Source organism: Medicago truncatula, chromosome 3, assembly GCF_003473485.1.
Source record: "Medicago truncatula cultivar Jemalong A17 chromosome 3, MtrunA17r5.0-ANR, whole genome shotgun sequence".
NCBI classification, from domain to species: Eukaryota; Viridiplantae; Streptophyta; class Magnoliopsida; order Fabales; family Fabaceae; genus Medicago; species Medicago truncatula.
The window spans coordinates 15,114,010-15,136,564 of record NC_053044.1 but is presented as its reverse complement, the minus strand read 5'-3'; the positions used below and the strand labels follow the sequence as shown (position 1 = coordinate 15,136,564).

At 33.2% G+C, this 22,555-nt stretch overlaps 1 protein-coding gene and 1 non-coding gene across 2 annotated transcripts; one reads left to right on the top strand and one right to left on the bottom strand.

Annotated features, from left to right (window-relative positions):
• Positions 1-6,865: 6,865 nt before the first annotated feature.
• Positions 6,866-6,972, top strand: LOC112418191 (small nucleolar RNA R71). Its single transcript, XR_003008436.2, has one exon. It is a non-coding gene; the product is annotated as a small nucleolar RNA R71 (small nucleolar RNA).
• A 6,172-nt stretch (positions 6,973-13,144) lies between these two features.
• On the bottom strand, positions 13,145-15,602 carry LOC112418258 (uncharacterized). The gene is made up of 5 exons (XM_039831917.1): positions 15,083-15,602; positions 14,150-14,386; positions 13,797-14,042; positions 13,530-13,688; positions 13,145-13,422 (listed from the first exon to the last, which is right to left on the bottom strand). Exons 1-5 carry the CDS (start codon positions 15,600-15,602, stop codon positions 13,145-13,147), a joined length of 1,440 nt encoding a protein of 479 aa, XP_039687851.1.
• Positions 15,603-22,555: the final 6,953 nt, after the last annotated feature.

Genomic DNA, 22,555 nt, shown 5'->3' with positions numbered 1-22,555 from the left:
TAGGACGACCCTTTCTCGCCACTGCGGGTGCTATAGTAGATGTTCAGAATGGTAGGATTGTTTTTCAACTGAGTGATGAGCTGATAGGGTTTGAGTTGGAGAATTATATGAAAGGTCCCGCTCTCTATTCTTGTAACATGATTAAAGGTCACGATGTGAAAGAACGCTCATTAGCGTCATCTACACCATATGACCTCTTTGATCCCTTCTAAGGACACTTTCTTATAACGTCAAGCTAATGACTATAAAGAAGCGCTTCGTGGGAGGCAACCCACACATTTAACTGCTTTTGTTTTGTTTTGTTGTTTGTTTTTAATTGTTTTGTAGGTAATTGTCCGAGTATGATTCGAGAAAACGGAGAAATTTTATAGCCAATTCATCCAGAACCTTGGCACGGCCGTGCCAGACCTAACCTCCCAAAAACCCTCCAAAACTCCAGAAACTTGGCACGACCCGTGCTAGGGTTGGCACGGCCGTGCCCGACTCCAGGTAACAATATACCTCACCTTTCATCTTCTTCTTCCCTCATTCTCCACCACAAACATCTCTCTACATTCAAACTTCTCTCAAAAACCTCCATAACCATAGAAATTTCAAACCTTCATATCTCCCTCAAAAGCTCACCATTTCACAAAATTTCTTCACCTAATCAACCACAATCAACATTTCAATCATAACTCTTCAATCAAAAACAACTTTCCTTCATCCCTACCAAAAATCATCAAATTCATAACCCCCATTCACCTACCTAAAAACCCACAAATTCATCACCAATACACTCAACCCAACTCCTAACAATTTCTCAACCCCCAACCCCATCATCCAACCAACCTTTTCCACCAAAAACATTTCCCAAAACCCAACCTTCACCCAAAACACTAAAGGTCAAACCAAGGTCAAGGATCAATGGCATCTAGGAGAGGTGGAGCAAGCTCTTCCGGAGGACCACAATCAAAGAAGAAAACGCAGGCCAAGAATCATGGTATAATCTTCAAGGACACCAAGCAAAGGGACAAGTATAAAATTCTTATCTGTAAACCTTTGCACCCTTGTCGATATCCTGATCCTTATACTTTGCGTGTGCTAGGACTAAGGGACAATGTGTTTAACTTACTCGGAAATTTAGGATGGGTTGATATGCTTAGACCTATGAAAGGTTTTGAAAATTTCACTTATGAATTCTTAAGTTCTATTGAATTTACGAAGGATAAAGTGAACTTTGATAACCCCGACCATAGAGTCTCCTTCCGACTTTTGAATATGGATTACGAGATGTCTCTTGAAGATTTTTGTTTAGAGATGGACTTTGCAAATGCGGGGTTCATCCATGACTCTTGGAATCCAAATCTCAAGTCGGAAGACTACGACCCCGCTCTCTTTTGGAAACGCATCACCGGGTTAAGGCAATATAATCCTCGCAACAATAAAGCTAGTAACATTCACAACCCAGTCCTTAGATACCTCTAGAGAGTCATGGCTTGTACTATTTGGGGTAGAAAAGAGGTAGGAACAACTAGGACGGATGAGCTTTTTATGCTTTGGGCAATTCTTAGTAACAATCCCGTTAATACTTGCTTCTACCTACTTGATTACCTTTCCTCCATAGGTGCTAAGCCTGATAATAGAGCTGAGATAGTAGTCGGTGGTATCATTACCTTCATCGCTAGGAAGTTTGGAGTGGGTGAGGAAGAGGGGATAAATCCAATTAAGGGCAACAATAGGCTTAATATTGAAACCCTTGTTGCTATGAATTTCATTAAGATTCCCCCACCCATGACTTATGCACTTCAATTTCGTCTACCTCTTTTGTTTCTACTTCCTAACCCATCTCGGACTAACCCCGAGGTGGAGGAAAATTTGTTGTATGTTGGTGATGGATTACAGGTACATGAAGAGCATAATCAAGGTGAGGAAGAAGGTGCCCACATGCACCATGAAGAGGAACCCAATGACCATAACGCAGACAATGAAAGATGGGCATGGATGCAAACCGAGGTACAAAGGATAAGCACCGAGCAACAAAGGCAAGGTGTTGAATTATCCAGGCTAGGAAATGATGTCCTAAGGGGCAACCGCATATCCGAAGAAAATAACCAAATGCTTCGGAACATGATGCAACACTTCAACCTCCAAAGTCCTCCCTATGGACCTCAATAAAAATGTGAGCTTTCCTCTTCCTCTTTTTCACCTTATCTCTTCACTCTCTATCTCGTCCTTCTCCTTCTTCCTTTTTCTTCTATCTTGAATCATTGGGGACAATGCTTCTCCTAAGTATGGGGGGAGCCTAATAAAGTGTCTTTAGTCGTAGTGTTTCCAAACTCCCTTGAACTTTATTCTTTTCTTTTGTTTTATTGTAAAAGGCATGGTTAAGTAGCTTGTTTTTAATGAAATCAATCATGACATAAAATTTTTATTGTCTCCTCTTATTGGTCGTTTCTTGTACATGAAAGTAAACTCTTGTGTTTTAAGTTCTCCTAATATACCCACATCTTGTTTTAAAGTGAATAGAACCTCCAATGAGATATGCACAAAGTTGCTTCCCTTGAGTAAATGTATAAATAGGTATTCTAAGGAAATGCGTTCTAATTTTAGTGGTACATTAACCTTTAAAAATTCTCAAAGTAAAAAATAGTATAAGTTAGTATAAAGGAGTTCATAAAAGGCCAAGCTTAAAATTTATTTCAAGGTTGCATTATTGAATCTAGATTAGGGAAGGAGGTAGGCCCTCCGACTTCCTACGTGATGGGATAAAACCGCAAGTGCACGGTCTTACCGAAGTAGTAAAATATGAGCATCGTTCCGACAGGGAGTTATGAATTCAATTAACTTTAGATAATGATGAGACTAAAGTTTTATAAGGTAGAAAGTTTTGGGTTTTTAATTGAAAGTAAATAATAAAAGAAAAGATAAAAGCCTTGGGATCGTTGGTTTCATCTAAATAACAAGTCCTTCTCAAACAAAAACTATAAGCTTATAATGTTATGTTAGACCTAATTTCTCAAGACAGTTTCTCTTATGTTCCTCTAGCAACCAAGCCTATTTCGCTGACTTGATTACTATTAGATTTTAGTTCCTCTAACAACCAAGCCTATTTTGCTGACTTGATTGTTATTAATTCCCTTGAAGATCGAAACTATATGTCTCAAAGATTGCAAAGCCTATTTCGCTGACTTTACAATCCTTGTCTAAATTCACTTGTTCGAATATCAAAGCTCCACTTTCGTTTTATGAATTGATATTTGGAATAATGGATAAACAATTATCAAACCCTCCACTTTCGTTTCTATAGTTTGATAATGGTTGATCATGTTAAAGCGGTGAATTTAGATAAGAAATTAGGGTTACATAAGATTAAGGCTTAGAGCTTGGCTTGATTAGGATTATGTCATTTAGACTTATCCAACAATCCCAAGACAAGGGGAAGAAGAGAGAAAGCATAAAAGTAAATAACAATAAAGTAAAATGAACTTTTATTAGAAAGACAATTGTCACATATTGTATTCCAAGAAAAGATGAATATTTGTGATGGCTAGCTACTCTATTTATAGTTTACATTCGACTTAAAATCTAAGCAATCACTAGAATGTTCCACAAGTAAACTAAAACAGAGTAGCTTAAAATCTAAGCAAAAGCAGCAAAAGTAGTTCTGGAGTGTGGCACGGCCGTGCCAAGCCTAGCACGAGCCGTGCCAAGCTTCTGACTTTGGGGGAGATATATTTTGTCTCAAATCTTCGTATTTTCGTACCGAATCAACTCCAAATCCCTTTCTTTTGCTCCAAGACTCAATCCATCAAATATTCATTCCTAAAATATAACAATATGGAATTAAAGTAAAATAGTTCAAAAAGGAAATAATATAAATATAAAATAAACTTAAATCTAATTAAAACGAAACTAAATAACATATGAAAATAGATAATAAAAGACTCATCAAACTCCCCCACACTTGAATCTTTGCTTGTCCTCAAGCAAAAGGCATAAACATGGTAGCATAAACAATATTATCATATGACAATTTAATTAAAACACATGTCTCCTCAAGGGCTTAAATTTCAAGCGTACACTAATTACAAACTCAAGCATTTCTTGTAAACCTTATTCAACCCAACAATCAAGTTTCAAGTGAGTGTGTGTGTGTAGTCCAACCCTTTTCTTGCTCCTGTATAAGATAGATATTATGAGGAAACATGTTCTAATCCTAGTACTAAACCAACCAGGAAAAACTCTTTCTTCATTTCATATAAGAGAGATGGGAGTATTTGCAATCTTTTTGATCTTTGCCATTTGCACATTTTTGGAATTTCAACATACTTTATTTAAGAAACAACACCTTCACGTAGGAAGTCGGAGGGCCTACCCCCTTCCCCAATCTAGATTCAGCGGTGCCCCTTAAAACATCATCTTCACGTAGGAAGTCGGAGGGCCTACCCCCTTCCCCAATCTAGATTCAATGATGATTTTTAAAGTTTTTCAAGATAACATTACCTTCACGTAGGAAGTCGGAGGGCCTACCTCCTTCCCCAATCTAGATTCAATAATGCAACCTTGAAATTATTTTGGCTATTTGGCTTTTTATAATCTCCTTATACTAACTTATACTACTTTTACATTGAGAGTTTTTAAAGGTCAACGCACCACTAAAATTAAAACGTATTTCCTTAAAATACCTATTCATACACTTACTCAAGGGAAGCAACTTGTGTTTCATTGAAGAATTGTATTCACTTTGAAGCAAGATGTGGGTATATCAAGAAAACTTAAAATACAAGATTTCACTTTCATGTACAAGAAATAACCAATTAAGAGGAGACAATAAAAAATTTATGTCATGATATTTTTCAATAAAAACAAGCTACTTAATCATGCCTTTCACAATAAAACAAAACAAAAGAATAAAGTTCAAGGGAGTTTGGTAACACTACGACTAAAGACACTTTATTAGGCTCCCCCCACACTTAGGAGAAGCATTGTCCTCAATGATTTAAAAGAAGAAGAAGAAAAAGAAGAGGATGATGAAGAAAGAAGAGAAGTAGAGTAAGAGTAGAGGAAGAGGAAAGCTCACAATTTTATTGAAGTCCAGAAGGTGGACCTTGGAGGTGAAGGTGTTGCATCATGTATCGGAACATTGGATTGTGTTATTCATTTATTTGATTTCCCCTTAGGACATCGTTTCTTAGCCCGATCATTTCAACACCTTGTCGTTGTTGCTCGGTGAATATTCTTTGAACTTTGGTTTGCATCCATGCCCACCATTCATCATTATAGTTTCCACCGGCTTTTTGTTCATGGTGCAAGTTTGCACCTACCTCCTCTTCATCACCATCATTGTGTACCTGTGGGTTAGTGCCAACATAAACAAAGTTTTCTACCACCTCCGGATTAGTAATGTCCGAATTAGGTAGAATAGTCAAGCAATTAGCATTATTGACTCTCCACTCATATAGGTAATTGTGAGAAGGACCATGGATTCAAAAAAAAAACATGGTAGTGAGGGTTTCTAAGTCTAGATAGTAGTTTCCCTCAATCCTATTTATCCCTTTGTTCACATTTACCACCAATTTTTTTAACAATGAAAGTGATGATTACACTTACCACTATATCATCTTTATATCCGGTTTCTTTTTAGCAATTGAAAAAGGATAATAAATCAAATAATAGCAAATGTTAACATGGTGGTTATAAAGCATAGCCCACAACAAAAATATCTCAACATTCCTCATCATTCCTACCTCTTTTCTACCCCATATGGTGCAAGCAATAACCGTGTGAAGGTACCTAAGCACAGGGTTGTGAATTTATTCAACAGCCTAATCACATGCTCATCTATTTCTAGTCTATCCAAAGCATTAACATCAGGGTACCTGCAAGGAGAGATAGTTCTAGAGATTAGAGAATTATACCTATTTCTTTGCTCGGAATCCTTGAATTGGATCCCATGATTGCGGGCTGTTGATTGCTTCTTGCTTGCACCTCTTCCGGAGGCTTCAATATCCTCACCTTTCGTTTTTGATGCCATTGACCTTAGCTTGGTTTGGGTGTGGGTGGATGATTGTTGGTGAAGTTTGGAGAGAATTATAGATGTTATTTGATATGGATACGGGAAGAAAAAATAAAATAAAAAAATAATTTTTTTTTTTTTTTTTTGCTGATGGGTTGGCACGGTCGTGCCAACTTTCTGGAAAAAGAGGGAAGATTTTATTTTATTTTATTATTATTATTTTTTTTGGTTATTGGTCAATGGCTTCAAATTTCTCTCTTTTTCACATCATAGTTGAACAAATACCTACAAAACAAATCAAAGTAACAAAAAACAAACAAAATAAAAGCAATTAAAACTCGTGGGTTGCCTCCCACGAAGCGCTTGTTTAAAGTCATTAGCTTGACAATCGAGAGGTTTCTCTACCCTATACCCAATCTTTCCCAAAGGGATAAAGGCATCAAACTGACATTCTCTCCCAAATCACACATAGCTTTTTCAATGGTTTCACTCTCAATCACACAAGGGGTGGAAAAACTCTCAATCACTATGAAGTTAGGCTTAGCAAGCCTTTGTGGGACATGGATTTTGAGTTTATAAGGTGGTAAAACGATTGGCTTATCACTCTCTCCTATGACTTTCTCACCTTGTTGCTTTTCACTCTCTATCTCTCCCTCAATTGTCTTAGTTTTCATAATGGTGTCCTCAAACTGCTTACCGTCCCTAAGTTGAATAACATTTATAAGGCCTTTGGGGTTGGCCTCGATCAAATCATATGCTCCTGTGAAAGTTTTATTCATCAAAGCTCCACCTGCAGCTGCATCAACATTCATTTTTGTGGAAAACAAAATACCATTATAAAAAATGTGGATAATAAGCCAATTCTCAAAACCATGATGGGGGCAAAGCCTAAGCATTTATTTGAAACGCTCCCACGCATCGTAAAGAGATTCACCATCTTTTTGAGTGAATTGTGTGATTTGACTTCTCAATTGAGCAGTTTTACTATGGGGAAAGAAATGCCTTCCTCATTTGGTTCCATGAAGTGATAGAACCAATTTGCAATGAATGAAACCAAGCACTAGCTCTATCCCTCAAAGAGAAAGGAAAGAGGTGGAGCCTTACGGCCTCTTGGTTTGCCTTCAAAGTTCCACTGAGTCTTAGAAAAATTGAAACAAGAAGATTCGGATCCTCAGCGGGTGATCCGAAAAATTGATTTTGGTGCACTAGGTAAATAAGTGCAGGCTTTATTTCAAATTTACTACCCTCAACCGTTGGGTACAGAATAGCATCGTATGACTCATCTGAAGATGTGATTGCATACTCTTTGAGAGCACGTTTCTCATCCATATTGTTATTATCGTCTTTGAGCCATGCCTGAAATCAAAACGGTTAAAGATAGAAAATAAAAAATAATAAATAAAATAAAAAATAAAATAAAATAAAATAAGGAGAAAGGGAGGGAGAAATATTTTATATATATAGAAAAAATAAAAAGTAAATAAAATAAATAAATAAATAAAGAGATAAGAAAAGGAAAGAAAATATATATATATATATATATATATATATATATAGAGAGAGAGAGAGAGAGAGAGATAAATATATAAAAAATAAAAAGATGAGAAAAAGAAATAAAATATTTTTTTTTATATATAAATATATTTTATTTACTTATATAATTTTTTTTTTTTTTTAGACTAAACACTATTGAAAAGTTAATCAAATTACAATAACTCCCCGGCAGCGGCGCCAAAAACTTGATGGGATAAAACCGCAAGTGCACGGTCTTACCGAAGTAGTAAAATATGAGTATCGTTCCGACAGGGAGTTATGAATTCAATTAACTTTAGATAATGATTAGACTAAAGTTTTATAAGGTAGAAAGTTTTGGGTTTTTAATTGAAAGTAAATAATAAAAGAAAAGATAAAAGCCTTGGGATCGTTGGTTTCATCTAAATAACAAGTCCTTCTCAAACCAAAACTATAAGCTTATAATGTTATGTTAGACCTAATTTCTCAAGACAGTTTCTCTTATGTTCCTCTAGCAACCAAGCCTATTTCGCTGACTTGATTACTATTAGATTTTGGTTCCTCTAACAACCAAGCCTATTTCGCTGACTTGATTGTTATTAGTTCCCTTGAAGATCGAAACTATATGTCTCAAAGATTGCAAAGCCTATTTCGCTGACTTTAGAATCCTTGTCTAAATTCACTTGTTCGAATATCAAAGCTTCACTTTCGTTTTATGAATTGATATTTGGAATAATGGATAAACAATTATCAAACCCTCCACTTTCGTTTCTACAGTTTGATAATGGTTGATCCATGTTAAAGCGGTGAATTTAGATAAGAAATTAGGGTTACATAAGATTAAGGCTTAGAGCTTGGCTTGATTAGGATTATGTCATTTAGACTTATCCAACAATCCCAAGGCAAGAGAAGTCTACTCACTAATGTTCATCGTAGACAAGGGGAAGAAGAGAGAAAGCATAAAAGTAAATAACAATAAAGTAAAATGAACTTTTATTAGAAAGACAATTGTCACATATTGTATTCCAAGAAAAGATGAATATTTGTGATGGCTAGCTACTCTATTTATAGTTTACATTCGACTTAAAATCTAAGCAATCACTAGAATGTTCCACAAGTAAACTAAAACAGAGTAGCTTAAAATCTAAGCAAAAGCAGCAAAAGTAGTTCTGGAGTGTGGCACGGTCGTGCCAAGCCTAGCACGGGCCGTGCCAAGCTTTTGACTTTGGAGGAGATATATTTTGTCTCCAAATCTTCGTATTTTCGTACCGAATCAACTCCAAATCCCTTTCTTTTGCTCCAAGACTCAATCCATCAAATATTCGTTCGTAAAATATAACAATATGGAATTAAAGTAAAATAGTTCAAAAAGGAAATAATATAAATATAAAATAAAGTTAAATCTAATTAAAACGAAACTAAATAACATATTAAAATAGATAATAAAAGACTCATCACTACGTGAAGATAATGTTATCTTAGAAAAGAAAACTTTAAAAGACATCATTGAATCTAGATTGGGGAAGGGGGTAGGCCCTCCGACTTCCTACGTGAAGATGATGTTTTAAGGGGCACCATTGAATCTAGATTGGGGAAGGGGGTAGGCCCTCCAACCTCCTACGTGAAGATGTTGTTCCTTAAATAAAGTATCCAAAATGTAATTGGCAAAAGATCACAAAAGCTCCTATCTCTCTTATACGAATTGAAAGAAGAATTTTTCTTGGTTAATTTAGTACTAGGCTTAGAACATATTCCTCATTATATCTATCTTATACAGGAGCAAGAAAAGGGTTGGACTACACACACACGCTCACTTAAGACTTGATTGTTGAGTTGAAAAAGGGGTTATAAAGAATACTTGAGTTTGTGATTAGTGTACTCTTTGAAATAAAAGTCCTTTGAGGAGACGTGTGCTTTAATGTAATTGTCATATGAAAATGTTATGCTACCATGTTTATGCCTTTTGCTTGAGGACAAGCAAAGATTTAAGTGTGGGGGAGTTTGATGAGTCATTTATTGCTTACTTTTATATGCTTTTTAGTTTAGTTTTATTTAGATTTTATTTTATTTTATATTAGTATTATTTCCTTTTTAGGATAGTTTAATTTAAATTGCATTTTATTTTATTTCAGGAATGAATATTGGATGGATTGAGTCTTGGAACAAAAGAAAGGGACTTGGAGCTGATTGGAAGCAAAAATATGAAGATTGAGAGACAAAAATATGTCTCCCCAAAGTCAGAAGCTTGGCACGGCCCGTGCTAGCATTGGCACGGCCGTGCCACCCTCCAGAGTGCCTTTTGCTGCTTTTTGCTTAGATTTTAAGCTACTCTTTCTTAGCCCAAATGTAATTGCTTAGATTTTAAGTCAAATGTATGCTATAAATAGAGTAGCCATCCATCACAAATATTCATCTTTACTTGGAATACAATAAGTGACAATTGCTTTTCTAATTAAAGTTCTTTTCTTTTCCTTTATTTTCTTGTCATTTACTTTTATGCTTTCTCTATTCTCCCCCATGTCTACGATGATCATGAGTGAGTAGACTTCTCCTTGTCTTGGGATTGTTGGATAAGTCTAAATGACATAATCCTAACCAAAACCAGGCTCTAAGCCTTAATCTTATGTAACCCTAATTTCTTATCTAAATTCACCGCTTTAACATGGATCAACCATTATCAAACTGTGGAAACGAAAGTGGAGGGTTTGATAATTGTTTATCCATTATTCCAAATATCAATTCATCAAACGAAAGTGGAGCTTTGATATTCGAACAAGTGAATTTAGACAAGGATTGCAAAGTCAGCGAAATAGGCTTTGCAATCTTTGAGACATATAGTTTCGATCTTCAAGGGAACTAATAACAATCAAGTCAGCGAAATAGGCTTGGTTGTTAGAGGAACCAAAATCTAATAGTAATCAAGTCAGCGAAATAGGCTTGGTTGCTAGAGGAACATAAGAGAAACTGTCTTGAGAAATTAGGTCTAACATAACATTATAAGCTTATAGTTTTGGTTTGAGAAGGACTTGTTATTTAGATGAAACCAATGATCCCAAGGCTCTTTTTATATTATTAATTTTCAACGCTTGAAAACCCCCAACTTACAATTCTTTTCTCTTCTAATCATTTCCAAAGGTTAATTGAATTGAACTACTCCCTGTCGGAACGATACTTTTTTAATAACAGTTACCAAGCGTTGTCCCTTCAAATGGAGCGAATAGCCAATTTCTTGGGTGCTCCCCCAGCGCGAAATATACCAGTGCCTCAAAACGTAAATGTGAGGCCAAGTGAAAACCCTGTCGAAGAACAGGTTAATCAAGTGCCTGAGAATCAAGCGCAGGTAGTGCGACCAGAGATAGAAGAAGAACTTGTGAGGGCTTCCATAATAGTAAACAGGCACCAACATGCAGACTAAGTGGTCATGCAGGCCCTTTGAAACAATTACGAGGGCCAAAATAACATAGCCAATGTGGTCGAAGCCTTATTAGCCCATAATGGTTTTAACATGGGTTTACACAGGCCTAATTTTGTATCGGCTTTATCTGAATATGTGTTAGAAACTGATTTGCCGAGAAATTCGAAAGTCCCCAAATTCACAAAGTTCGCTGGGGAAACTAATGAATCGACCGTCAAACACATTGCTCAATATCTTATGGAGGTTGGTGATATGGCAAATATATCAGTGGTGCAGAAATGGCCTACCGGTGTGAGCGTGCAGTGATGTTGTTCAGGTCTTGGGTTTAATAACTTGAACCAATGTTGTTTTATAATTTATTCTTCTTTTCCTTTTTTCTTATTTAATTAACACTTAACTCATGTTTTTCTTTAATAATTAATTTTTCTTTTTATTTTTATTTTTTCTTCTTTAATTATTTTTTTAGTATGAGAGGGCTTTTTCGATTTGGACATAATTTACTATGGATTTGAGATTCATCTATCCTCAATCCTTTTTCCAATTCAGGCAAATTCTCCATAACAAATTGGATTATATATTTACAAATAAAAACAAAATATAATATTTTTTCTTCTTATTTTTTTTAGAACACTTCTTATAATTTTTGGCTCATACTTATCATATGAAATATTAAAGCGCTAATAACAAATATTATAATTTTTTTAATTGAAAGAACAAACATTATAATTATTCTCTAAAAAAAACATTATAAACCTTTTATTTTTGCCTTAGTACAAATTAAGAAAAAAAACAACCTAGAAGATTGATAAAGATTCACTTGACGTTATATTTATATATTATTGATTAGAATATTGATATTTTCTGTGTTAGTTAGAATATTGACATTTTTTAATCATTATAGATCTGATTTTTAATTTAAATTGATATTTGCTCTTTTAAAAAAAAATTATATTTTTATTTAATTAGTGATATATTTTTAAATGAGAGCCGAGCCTCTGAAGTCTGAATACATAGAAAAGGCCCTGATTGGATCATGCTAAACATTTTATTGAAAAGTGTTATCCCTAAGGGATATAAGTTTGAGTGAGTTCTCTCAAAAAAAAAAAAAAAGTTTGAGTGAGTCATCAAAGGATGATATATTTTTCGTAAAATTCATTTTGGAGTTTGGACTGCTTCCGGCCCACTTTGTTAATTACTAGTATAGTGACCCGTGTTGGCACGGGGAAATAAAAATCTTTTTTGATCAAATGTATAGATTTTAAATTCGATATGAAAAAAATATCATCTTCATTTTGTATATATTTTGAAATATCTAAACATTGCATATAACGATAAAAATATTTGGATTATTATACTTGTACTAATTATTTGTAGCATAAGATGCACTCATTGTTAAACTTAGCATATGTAATTTTCTTGCAAAAATACGCCGACGTACTGCGTAATAATATTTGTTGACAAAATGTATTTTATTAATCATAAAAACTAAAAAATATGTTTTTATTTTTATATAATAGTCATTGTCACATGCATACACGTAGTCGGTAAATGCAAACGTTTAATTTTTTACGGGTGTGTATAAATATAGTTGGGCTACAGAAACGCCGATTGTTATTTGTTTTTAATTTTTACAAAACAAATGGTCTAATGTAAATATTGTATTTTAGGGTAACAACGATGTAAAAAAAAAAGGTTTCACGGATTGTTAAACCTGAAAAGTTCATGAATTAATAGTCAATGACAGGAGGATCTGCTTATATAGAAATTTCATGTCTATAATTACCGGTACGCCTTACAAAGAAATTAAAAATAAAACGACTTCCAAACAATAGGCAACTTTAGTTTTATATATTATAGCAACAACAATTCTAAAACATAACCAATGATCATACGTTTTGAAAAACTTCACGATACACAACATTTGTGGTCTCCTTACAAACATTATTATCTTCATCCAGGATGAGCAGCTTCAGACCTTTTCTTGAAGTTACTCGAGAGACAGCGACATAAAGTTGTCTATGCGTGAACACAGGCTTAGGAAGATAAACCCCCACCCGAGATAAAGATTGACCCTGGCTTTTATTTATTGTCATTGCAAAACAAAGCGTCAATGATTTATTGTCATTGCAAAACAAAGCGTCAATGGAAATTGTCTGCGTCTGAATTTGAAGGGTAGTCCTGGATCACTCGGAATAAGATTCATCCTGGGAATGAATACCCTAGTACCTGCCCTTTTTCCTTGTAATTACGGTAGCAGTTATCGTGCTCTTCCCTAGATGTATAACTGTCAGCCTAGTACCATTACACAGTCCATTGGCCTGATCGATGTTTCTCAACAGCATAACTGGACATCCCACCTTTAGTTTCAACCTGTGATTTGGAATTCCAGAGCTCTTAATACCATTAAGAAATTCTGGTGTGAACCACTCGCTTTGGACATCAGAATTTTCACCCGATCTAAAAATAGAATCAGAGGTTAAATACTCTTTCTCTTCACCTGGAATCAGCGACATCATAAATTCGTTAACATGCTCAATTGAATCAAGCGTGGGTGCGAGTATTCCCCTTTCTTGGAAAAATAGTTGGTCACCAAGGTGTTTCTACCCTTCAACGGATTTGCTGATTCTGATATCAGAAAATCTTCAGGAATTTCTACCTTCATTTCACCATTGTCACCCGAAGCATCGTTGCCGTCTCCAATTAAGAGTATCCACTTGCAAAAATTAGCAATTTCTTCCTGCTCTGCAGGTACCGAAGATGCATCTAATAGCAAGCCTCAAATCATTACAATAAGTCCATATCTTTGACGAATTGACCGAGGCATCAACAATATCTGGCCTCGTTCCTCCTCGGACAACAGGAAATATCTGCCTAAAACTACTGCCATTCCACCAAAAGGTTTAAGTGCGTTTAGGGGATCATTCTTGGACATGATATCAAGCAATGATCGGTCAACAGCCTCAAAACACCGTCGGTACATCATTCGAGCCTCATCCCAAATTATCAACTTTGCAACACGCACCAGGTCTGCCCTAGGACTATCCTTTTCCATCGTAAGCGATGACGCCTCATTAATCTCAATAGGGACTGTCGGCGTGGAGTGCGCGGTTCTTCCACCTGTAATAGAAGAGCCGCTATACCGTTGGATGCAACATTCAATACAATTAACCCCTTCGATCTAACAGCAGCCGACAATCTTTTCCATATAAAGGTTTTTCCAGTACCACCGTAACCATATAAGAAAAAGAAACCATTGTCGTCAGAATCAACAGACTCCATGATCTTGTCATGCACACATCTTTGTTCATCAGTCAGCATCAGTAACATATCAACGTGTGTCTTTTCCAGTTCAACTTTGTTGTAATTTAGCTCATCAATGATAAGCTTGTTTGTGAAAGTTGGCATGTCAGCCGCGTTTGGCCTGGGCATAGATTTGAAGTCAGTAAGCGACGTCGGTTTTCCTGAAGCAGCATTTCAATTTCAATCAAACACATGTTCTTCAAGTCATCGCCACCGATACGCATATCTACATATTAAATGTAAAGTCACGAAATTAATATGAACACCTAAAGAAAAACGATAGTAAGAGAATATATGCAATGCAACAGAAAAAATGATATTAAAGTCACGACTCAATTCTTAATCAAAAAAGCTTGTTTCAGCTTAACTCAAACTAAAAAAATAAGCTTATTTGTAAAGGATTTCCCAAGCCATTATTTATTTAAAGCGAAAATAAATAGATATAGGAACTGCTACAAAATGATGTCATGAATGCTCACTAATCTAGATAACGTGAAAAAGTAATCAATTAAAAAACAGAAAATGGGAACAAATTAATCAAGATATACATAGTGGAAAGCTATATATGACAGTTTTGTGGCGTTGACAGTAGATAAATATATTTATTTAATAGTGTATAATCAAATTAATAGTGTATTTGTTTTTTTTTTTTTGAAAGAATATTGTATTTGTTTATTATCACTACTTAAATAGATAAATATATTTATTGAGATAGGCATACAATACTTTGAACAGGACTATGTTAACCAATTTTCTAAAATGTGCCTTATTAGACAGAGAAAAAAAATGCAAAAATTAGATCGTAAACAAAACAAAAAATGGTGCATAGATTTCGTAATAAGTACAATAAACATTACCCAGAATATTCAGACGCTTCCTACGTTCAAATAAGATATCATCGGACAGTAGCTGCCATGCCGCATCCCATACTATATCAGGGCTCGTCATTGTCCTAGTGGTTAAGAGATGCACAAACAACCAACACAATTGATGGCCCGAACCTAACTCACCATTTTCCGTGATATCATCTATAAACTCTCTGTCGTCATCAAGTAATCCTAAAGCAGAGCGTGCTTCCTGGAATGTGTCATAGGTATGTCCATTAATCATTTTTATGCATCTATATCTCATGCAGCCCTTCTTAACGGTCAATAGTATCCTCATGTAGTACAACTCAACGGTCAATAGTATCCTCATGTAGTACAACTCCCATATATCAGGCGGCGTGTAATGAAGCCTTCCAATTTGATATCCTAGTTTACGTGGCTGCCACTGTTTGTCCTTCTTCTCATAAGTAAATCTTGTTGGAAATTCAGCATATGTTAGATCTCGACCGCCTACATACTGATGATTTGCTTCAAACCACGCGAGAAACATGGTCTATGATTCCTTGTTATACATCACCACGTCCTCGATGTCATGATCACCATCATATAGTACTGATTGTTCATTATGCAAGTGAAACGTTAGTTTGAGAACATGAGGCCATTTATGGTGTATATCAAAAGCAAATATCCTCCAAACAGCCTCGCCAGGTGAAACATAACGACAATCGTAATACTGCTTTATTTCATCAACCGGCTTGGACTTATCACGATTGTCACCGTCAATAGACAACTGCATCAATGCCTTATCAGGGACTTTGTTCACATATTTGAAAAGGTACTTGATGGAGTTGGATTTGTTACAACATTCCACATTTACATGACCTCCGTATCTAATGAGAAGATGTGGATTGTATGGGACGACATATCGATTATCCAATAGGACCCTCTGCTTGTCAACATGTATCCCAAAATCGCGAGGTTTGTACCTCGGATAACCCTCGTCAATCGTCGTAGTTCCTTTATAATCCTTCGGATAATATTTCGTACATCTGCCCCTGTCCATGAAAGGCGAGAAGGGACAGACACCACCACATGGCACGTGGCGCTGACGTGGCATGCCACATAATTAATTTTTGTTTATTTTTTTTCAAAATTCTAACAATTCATTTTTTAAATTGAAAAATCGGAAAATAAATATAAAAAATAAAAAAATCGGAAGTAAAAAAAAAACTGAAAATTAAAATTTTTCGATTTTTAATTAATTTTTTTTCTTCAAAATTCTGAAAATTCATTTGTTTTAAATTAAAAAAAATCAGAAAATTGAATTTTCAATTTTTAATTAAAAAAATATTTTTTTCAAAATTCTGAAAATTAAAATTAAATTTTCGAAAATTCATTTTTTTTTAATTCTGAAAATTAAATTATATTTTCAAAAGTTATAAATTTTGAGATTATATAATTTTCAATTTTATTTTTCTTAAATTTATTTCTAAATTTTAAAAACACTAATTTCCAATTTTTTTCTTCATATTTCAAAAAAAAAATTGGAATTTTTTTATGATTTTTTAATTTATTTTCAAATTTTTTAAAAAAATGACGTGGACTGCCACATGGCAAAAGTCGCACAGTCAACAGCTGCCACGTGGCCAAAGTCATCCCATGTCAGCAAAAAAGTGGAGCCAGGGACCTTTTTAAAACAATTTTTTTTTTTTAATAGGGATGTTTTTAATTTTTTTTTTTATAAGGACGAAAATTAAAACGCGTCCAAATTACTGGGACGGATTGCATATTTAAGCCTAAAATACTACTAATATTACAGTGTATACCTGCATCAACTTTGCCAAACATTCTTTTTTCTTAAAATCATCCATCAATTTATCCAACTTCATTTTGAACACTCAACAAACAATATCAGGTCTATCAGATGCCTTTAAGTTTCGTTTAAGAAAATCTTGAATTTCTCGCCAGTTTGTACTGCACGCGATTGTTACAAACAGATTGGGATATCCATAATTCTTACAAATTGACATTGCATCCTAACAATTATTAAACATGTAATGTCTGCCACCCGCAAAGAACGGCTGTAACACTATCTTTCGTCCAACATTAGACGCATCAGTTTCACCCATATCCATTGCCTCGTGCAAACCATTCAGAATGCCGCACATTATGGTCTTTTGATTTTTTCTAATGTATCTCAACCGTTGTGATTCAATCATAGTATAACAATCAACGGATCTCCTCGAGTTAACAACATTGCCATAATCAACGACCCTGTCTTGCATTCTATATGCAATCTATTCGCGTATGATGCAATCCATTTCCGCTTGTCTTAAGTGTTTTCAATGAAGATGTTGGGTTTCTCTAACCCAAATATGATGATCCAACAAATTGTAGACTCCCTCAGAACTCCAAACGTTATGATGAAATATTTTTTTATTTTTAGGTGTTATTTTCTTACTTTTTTTATATTAAATATAAAAAAAATATTTAAATTTTTTGTATTATTTTAAATTCCTTCACTTTTGATCTTTGGTGAAAACTAATCATAGAAAAACATGAATGTGTTATGCTCAGCTGACAAAATGCATGTCTATTAAACTTTTTTATGATTGATGATTTAGGAGAATATTTTGATACGTGATAAGTGAGTCATATATGTATGAAGAAAAAAAAGCACAAACTTTGATCTGCAATAGATGAAATATGTGAGAATGCAAATAAAGGAACTAATAGTTAAGGTTTCAAATTAGAAAGGCAAGAAAGTTTGCATCCTTATTTATTTTTCAATACATGTTGACATATGTATATCTCTGTATTGAAATCATTTGATTGTCATTGTTTTTGCTATAAATACAATAATGGATGGTTAATTGGTAATATAATTTTTATTAAAAATATTATACTGTAAAATTTATATTTATGGGTTAATGTAGTGATTGAGGGCAAGACAAATTTTAGATTCGTATAAAAACTGAGATCCAATTAGTTGCTAAGAAAAAAAAACCCTTTAAGTTCAAAAAAATTAATTTGAAAATTTAATCTCTATCTCAATGTCCTCTTTTTTACTTATTATTTTTAATGAAGTAATTATATATTTTTTATTATTATCAAGACATAATTGTATCTTTAATTATTGTGAATGATCAAAGTTTGGTTGTAGAACCCATTAACAACACTAAGGCGAGCTAAGGGAAAACGGAAAACTTGCTTTATATTCTCAAATGATTTAAAGAACTCTATGAGTTTCTTCTTTAAGATAGCCCTGATTGGAGCATTTCAAAGTTTCAACAAATCATTTATAATTAAGACAATTAAAGTATGTGTTTAATTTTTGAAAGAACAAAATAGATTTTTTTTTTATGCTTATTTAAAGGTTATTTAAAGGTACTTAATTACTAACAATTTTTTATATCGTATTCACGCGGAAGTCACGATCCTTTACTATAAGCATACCCAAGTCTTTGGAATCAAATGTCGTGAAACAAAGAAAAAAATAGATAACCTATTTAGAACGTTTGTACCAAATTAATTTCATTCAAAATATTACAATGTTTATTTCAAATATTACAATGTGTTCACTTATTTAAAAAGTTTGTATCAAATTAATTACATCCAAAATGTTGTTGATCCTTAGAGATATTTGTCTTAATTAAAAAATAATAATGTCTAGAATTTTCATGATTTATAAACATGAAAAAATAAACTCCTTAATTATTTGGTCAAAGGTTTATTTCATGGCATTCTTAAATTTTTCTCGAAAAAAAGAGTTCTATCTACTCTTTTGTGAAAATGACTAAATGAGCTGTAACTATATTACTCAATTAATATATTTTTTTTATTAATTACCATTTACATTACAACATATATGGTGTTGTGATGGATAAAATAAATATGTTAATCAAGATTATTACTTCCCTCAACAACAAAAAAATATTGCTATTGATTACCATCCAATAAACAACTGGTCATAGCTTTCTTTGTCAACTACATAATGAAAAATAATTTTTTAAAGATTAAAGAAATTATTGAAATAAAATCACAACAAATTATAAACGAATATACAATTTACCGAAGAAAAGAGGACATGGGATTGCTGGTGAAACTTGGGTGTTGCCATTTGACAGTGTGTGTGCATGATGTTTATTTTTGATTTCGACTAAACTGACTTTAAATATGCAGAAAATGATAAACTCAATTATGAACTAATAGTAAAAAGCATTAAAATGATAAGTAATTTATTAACTAATTTCATCAATATAATACTCCTTTGTTCCATTTTTCAGTCCGATTACATATAAATCATACCAAAAAACTACACAATCCTTCTTTGTATAAGAGACATAAAATAGTGACTCATCATAGTAAAAAATTTATCTAGATTATTTTCTAAGAACGACTAATTTCTTTGGAATCTCAAAGTTTGTCATAATGTCATCTTTTTTTCCCCTAGGCCCTCGTGTGAAGAATATGTTGTCTTGAACTCAACCATCATATAATCGGTTTCATCTATAAAATAATATCTCCATATTCTTATTTTTTGTGCTTGTTCGTGATTTCTTGATTCAATACCCTGTATGCATAGGAACCACAAAAGTAAAAATAAAAATAAAAATAAAAACTATAGTATTCATTTATAAACCATCCATAAATTTAAATAGAATAATAACGAAAACAAAAAAGCATAACAATGTCATAAAAGCATAACAATGTCATAATAAGGAAAAAATAAAATAAGTCACATGAAAAAAAATAAAGGAGAGATGAATAATTTTTTTATAGGAGAGATGAAGAAACTACTTTTTATGTGAACATTTGATTCATCAAAATCGCAGCATGAAGGAAATATTACTTTTGGAACATTGATATCAAAGAAAAAAAATATGAAGAAAAAAGAATAAAAAAACTAAACAATCTTTGTCTGAACATTTGATTCATCAAAGTCACAACATAAAGAAAATATCAATCTTGGAGCATTGATATCAAAGTTAAAAAAGAAGAAGAAGAACAAAGAATAAAAAACGGGGGATAAGAGTTGTGAATTGTGATGTGAAATTATGCCAATCCATATTTCTAATTTATAGACTTGTTTCACACCGTAATTTGATATAATAACCATTATTTTTTTAACATTCCTAAAAAACAATTGTTCTATGCAGGGTATTCATTTACAAAATTATTTGGTCATGAATCAATTTTAATGTCCATAAATTGTTTTAATAGCCATTAAAAGCGTATCATAAAAAAGTCTCCTATTCTAATTTTTTTTTTTTAGGAAATCTCCTATGCTATGTTATAGGTGATTTTGACATATATATATATATGTAACATAATCATTTAAAATAGAGGTCATTTTTTTTCTTCTGATTATGTGTTTTTTTTTTATTATAATATATGTAATGATCCAAGCATAAACAATTAAAATTTTGGTCAGTGATAATAGTGAATATTTTCTCACTAAATGTTTCATTAAAAAAAATAATTTTTATTAATAGTTTGTTTTCATTATTGTTTTCAGATTATAGTAATATTTAAGTTTGACCCAGTTTTTTAATAATATTACAACATATGAACTTCTTTATTTTTTTAACGAAAATACAACATATGCTATTTTTTAAGAACGAAAATACAAAATACAATGAAGTGTATCATTTGGTTTTGTTACTTTTAATTTCAAACACAAAATAATTTGGATATAAATAGATTCGTGTGTATATGTGTGTGAAAAGAAAAAATTCAATTAAAATAATTGTTAAGATATATTATATATTTAATATTCCATGAATAGCAACACATCAAATTAGAATAATTTTATAAAACTCAAATACAAATAAAATTAATAGCATTAAATGTCAAATTCATAAGAAATGTCTACATTATTTGATGTTTTTTTTTTGAATAAACACTATTATGTGTTATTATTAATAAAAAACAAATTTGAATAATTTAATCAATTGTTTTATTTTAATCTATGAATTCAAATATTTTAATTCAAACTATCTTTTTTGAAATAATTTTAATTTAAACTATTTGATTATTAAAAAAAATTATTTGATTCAAATTTGTACTTTTTGAATTCGAAATGTTTGATTTCTAATATAAATTCAAGTAATAGAATTTGATATTGTAAAACTTCCTTTTATACATGAACATTAAATACAAATATGTGAGGATGATTGTGGTGAGAGTATTTTGTGAGGATCAATATGGTGAGAGCATTTGTAATAAAGAAAGGGACATGTGGCAACACCAAAACAATAGTAATTCATTTCCATAAAAATCTATGAAATAGGTCTTAAATTTATATTATATAGATATAGATGCTCTCAACGAGTTTTCGTGACTCGCCCCTCTCTTTTATTTTATATTTCTTTTAGATTCACAGGATGAATAGTATAGCTATCTTGAAATTTGCTTATCTATACAAACTTTCATCCATTATGATTCACAGGGTGAAAACAAATTAAAGGCTCTCCTCACATATCTATGCAGAATTTCATCATTGTGGTAGTCTTTATCTTGAACTGTGGCCATTATTTTGTTATTTCAGTATGATGCAGTTATATGAATAGGAATTCTTCTTCTCTTGAGTTGTATAATAGATTAGACACTACAAAATTTCAATAGTTATGCATTTTAGAAGGGTGTATGTGTTATAGTGTATTAGGCTTGTTAGGCTAAAATTATGATGAGTTTAGTGTTAGCCTACGCGTCAGCCAATGCCAACAAATTGGGTCGTGACAGAAACTTCTCTCATTGTGACATGTACTGATAGCGAGCTGGAGCGACCCAATCCCAAGAGAGCAATCCATAAGCACTTTTGGATAAGAGACCATCACCTTTAATTTGGATACTATTATTTGTAATGGACTTTTGTCATCAATCAAGGGCTTAAGCCCATTAGCTTACCCGACCCACTTGGGAGAGGTAATCTAGGTATTTAAAGACTATAATTCATAACAATGAGGCTATGATGAAAGCTAGTTGCTATTTTCTTATTAATTTTCCTTCCTGCGCCGTTTTACTCTTTCTCTCTTCTAGCATAGCTTGTTATTTGATTGATAGCTGCAAAACTTAGTTATCATTGGTGCTTTCATTCCTTGACCCAATGCCTCCAAAACCTACCAACCCCACACCTAAAGAGCTCGATGAAGCCATTCAATCTACCAACCAAAGATTGCATGAACTTATCCAAACCAACCAACAAAACCTCCAAGCCGCCATTAGAGCTTCTACCCGAACCTTTAAAATGCGCCTTGACAACCAGGACGTCATTATGGACTCTTGGTTTGAAACCCTCACAGCCATGATTAAGAAAAAATTCGCAGCCCTAAACTCTTCATCCACATCTAACAACCCATCTTCATCTACATCTAACAACATACTATTCTCACCAGGCCCCAACAATGTTTCCCTCCAAACGGAACCCCACTCTTTTCACCCATACCGGTCTCACTTCCCAAAAACCTTACCTACTCACGCCCTAGCCAACCCACTATCAAC